Below are 3346 nucleotides of genomic sequence, written 5' to 3' on the forward strand. Positions count from 1 at the left end.
AAAAATGAGTCCCAGAAATGACATGGTGGGAGATGGAAGTGAGAACTTTATCAGGATGCTTGATAATTCCAAGGTGTTCCTGCATTTATCTGTGTTGGATGTTGAAGGCCTCATCCCAAGGATTTCCCTTTGGATTTTTCCAGGTTTTTATGTGTACATTGAGATGTCCCAGATGTTGAGGGCCTCATCCTAAGGATTTCCATCTGTGTTGCATGTTGAAGGCCTCCTCCCAATAATTTCCTTTTGGATTTTTCCAGATCTTTCAGTGTACATTGAGATAGTCAGGTGCTGAAGGCCTCATCCCAATGATTTTCTTTTGGATTTTTCCAGGTTTTTATGTGTACATTGAGACATCCCAGGTGTTGAGGGCCCATCCTAAGGATTTTCTTCTGTGTTGGATTTTGAAGGCCGCATCCCAAGGATTTCCCTTTGGATTTTTACAGGTTTTTCAACGTACATTGAGTGGTCCCAGGTGTTAAAGGCCTCATTCCAGGTTTTCACATGTGCACAGGTGTTGAAGGCCTCATCCTAGGGTTTTCCTGTTGGATTTTTCCAGGCTGTCACATGTACACAGGTGTTGAAGGCCTCATCCTAGGGTTTTCCTGTTGGATTTTTCCAGGCTGTCACATGTACACAGGTGTTGAAGGCCTCATCCTAGGGTTTTCCTGTTGGATTTTTCCAGGCTGTCACATGTACACAGGTGTTGAAGGCCTCATCCTACGGGTTTCCCTTTGGGTTGTTCCAGGTTTTCACATGTTCATCAAGAAGTCCTGAGTGTTGAGGGCCTCCTGCTAAAGATTTCCATCTGTGTGGAGTGTTGAGCGCCTCATCCCACTGATTTCCCTTTGGATTTTTCCAGGTTTTTACATGTACACAGTGCTGAAGGCCTCATCCCAATGGCTTCCCTCTGGATTTTTTCAGGTTTTTACATGTACATCAAGATATCCTGGGTGTTGAGGGCCTCATGCTAAGGGTTTCCATCTGGGTTGAGTGTTGAGGGCCTCATCCCAATGACTTCCCTTTGGATTTTTCCTGGTTTTCACATGTACACAGGCGTTGAAGGCCTCATCCCAATGGTTTCCCTTTGGATTTTTCCAGGCTGTCACATGTACACAGGTGTTGGAAGCCTCATCCCAAGGGTTTCCCTTTGGATTTTTCCAGGCTGTCACATGAACACAGGTGTTGAAGGCCTCATCCTAAGGGTTTCCCTTTGGGTTGTTCCAGGTTTTCACATGTTCATCAAGAAGTCCTGAGTGTTGAGGGCCTCCTGCTAAAGATTTCCATCTGTGTGGAGTGTTGAGCGCCTCATCCCACTGATTTCCCTTTGGATTTTTCCAGGTTTTTACATGTACACAGTGCTGAAGGCCTCATCCCAATGGCTTCCCTGTGGATTTTTTCAGGTTTTTACATGTACATCAAGACATCCTGGGTGTTGAGGGCCTCGTGCTAAGGATTTCCATCTGGTTTGAGTGTTGAGGGCCTCATCCCAATGACTTCCCTTTGGATTTTTCCGGGTTTTCACATGTACCCAGGCATTGAGGGCCTCATCCCAATGACTTCCCTTTGGATTTTTCTGGGTTTTCACATGTACCCAGGCATTGAGGGCCTCATCCCAATGGCTTCCCTTTGGGTTTTCCCAGATTTTTACAGGTACACCATGCTGAAGCCCTCATCCCTATGACTTCCCTTTGGATTTTCCCAGAGTTTTTACATGTACGTCCAGATGTCTCAGGTGTTGAAGGCCTCATCCTAAGGGTTTCCCTTTGGGTTGTTCCAGGTTTTCACATGTTCATCAAGAAGTCCTGAGTGTTGAGGGCCTCCTGCTAAAGATTTCCATCTGTGTGGAGTGTTGAGCGCCTCATCCCACTGATTTCCCTTTGGATTTTTCCAGGTTTTTACATGTACACAGTGCTGAAGGCCTCATCCCAATGGCTTCCCTGTGGATTTTTTCAGGTTTTTACATGTACATCAAGACATCCTGGGTGTTGAGGGCCTCGTGCTAAGGATTTCCATCTGGTTTGAGTGTTGAGGGCCTCATCCCAATGACTTCCCTTTGGATTTTTCCGGGTTTTCACATGTACCCAGGCATTGAGGGCCTCATCCCAATGGCTTCCCTTTGGGTTTTCCCAGATTTTTACAGGTACACCATGCTGAAGCCCTCATCCCAATGACTTCCCTTTGGATTTTCCCAGAGTTTTTACATGTACGTCCAGATGTCTCAGGTGCTGAAGGCCTCATCCTAAGGATTTCCTGTTGGATTTTTCCAGGTTTTCACATGTACCCAGGTGTTGAGGGCCTCATCCCAATGGTTTCCCTTTGGGTTTTCCCAGGTTTTTACATGTACATCGAGACATCCCGGCCCAGGCTGGAGGGGGAGAAGGCCCGACTCGTCAGTCCCGTTTTCAGCGTCGCTCCCAAAAATCCCTACGGAGCCACCAACACGGCCTACTGCTTCAGCTTCTACTATCACATGTATGGACAGCACATAGGTGAGAGAAAGCCAATTCCTCTGGGAAAAATAGCTGGAAAAAATTCCTCTTGTGTGAAGGAAGAGCATGGGAAGAGTGCCAGTTCCTCTGAGAGCCTGGCATAACTCAGGGAGGTGCTTGAGAGCATCCAAATTGTGGCAACATCCTGTTTTCCACTGATCAGGGATTTGTAGGAAGGAGGAATTTCCCTCTTGCAGCTGGGAAGTGTTTCCTACATGAGTGAGGTTTTGAGCAGGGAATTGCATGGGAATCCCATTGATCTGAATGGGAATTTTAGAGCCTGGAAAGGGAAAAGTTGATTTTAACAAGGATTTTTCCTGATTCTAATTTAGTCATTCCTGACTAAATTCAGGATCAGGCAGGGAGCAGCAGCATTTCTTTGGTGTCTCCTGTGGAAAAGTCATGGAGAATTTGCTCAAAAACTGCAGGGATATGGATTTTCAAAGGATATCTGTGAGTGTTTTAGGTATTCCTGATGGATTTGGGATCAGGCAGGGAGCAGCAGCACTCCTCATGCATTTCCCATGGAAAGCACATGAAAAACTTGCTGTAAAGCCGCAGGTATTTTGGTTTTCAAGGAGTATCTGTGAGTGTTTTCAGCAGTTCTGACTGGGTTCCATATCAGGCAGGGAGCAGCAGCATTCTTCACGTATTTCCCATGGAAAAGTCATGGAGAATTTGTTCAAAAGCTGCAGGAACGTAGATTTTCAAGGAATATCTGTGAGTGTTTTAGGTGTTCCTGACTAAATTCAGGATCAGGCAGGGAGCAGCTGCAGTTCTTAGGTGTCTCCTGTGGAAAAGTCATGGAAATTTTGCTCAAAAACTGCAGGAATGTGGATTTTCAAAGGATATCTGTG

At 46.0% G+C, this 3346-nt stretch overlaps 1 protein-coding gene across 1 annotated transcript in view; it reads left to right on the top strand.

Moving 5' to 3' along the window:
* MDGA2 (MAM domain containing glycosylphosphatidylinositol anchor 2) overlaps positions 1 to 3346 on the top strand; it is a 148001-nt gene that overhangs the window by 134337 nt on the left and 10318 nt on the right. Inside the window, 1 exon segment of the mRNA XM_014311868.2 lies at positions 2331 to 2489. Within this exon segment, the coding sequence (XP_014167343.2) occupies positions 2331 to 2489 (159 nt within the window).

The sequence above is a fragment of the Geospiza fortis genome, unplaced genomic scaffold, assembly GCF_000277835.1.
Source record: "Geospiza fortis unplaced genomic scaffold, GeoFor_1.0 scaffold23, whole genome shotgun sequence".
Lineage (NCBI taxonomy): Eukaryota > Metazoa > Chordata > Aves > Passeriformes > Thraupidae > Geospiza > Geospiza fortis.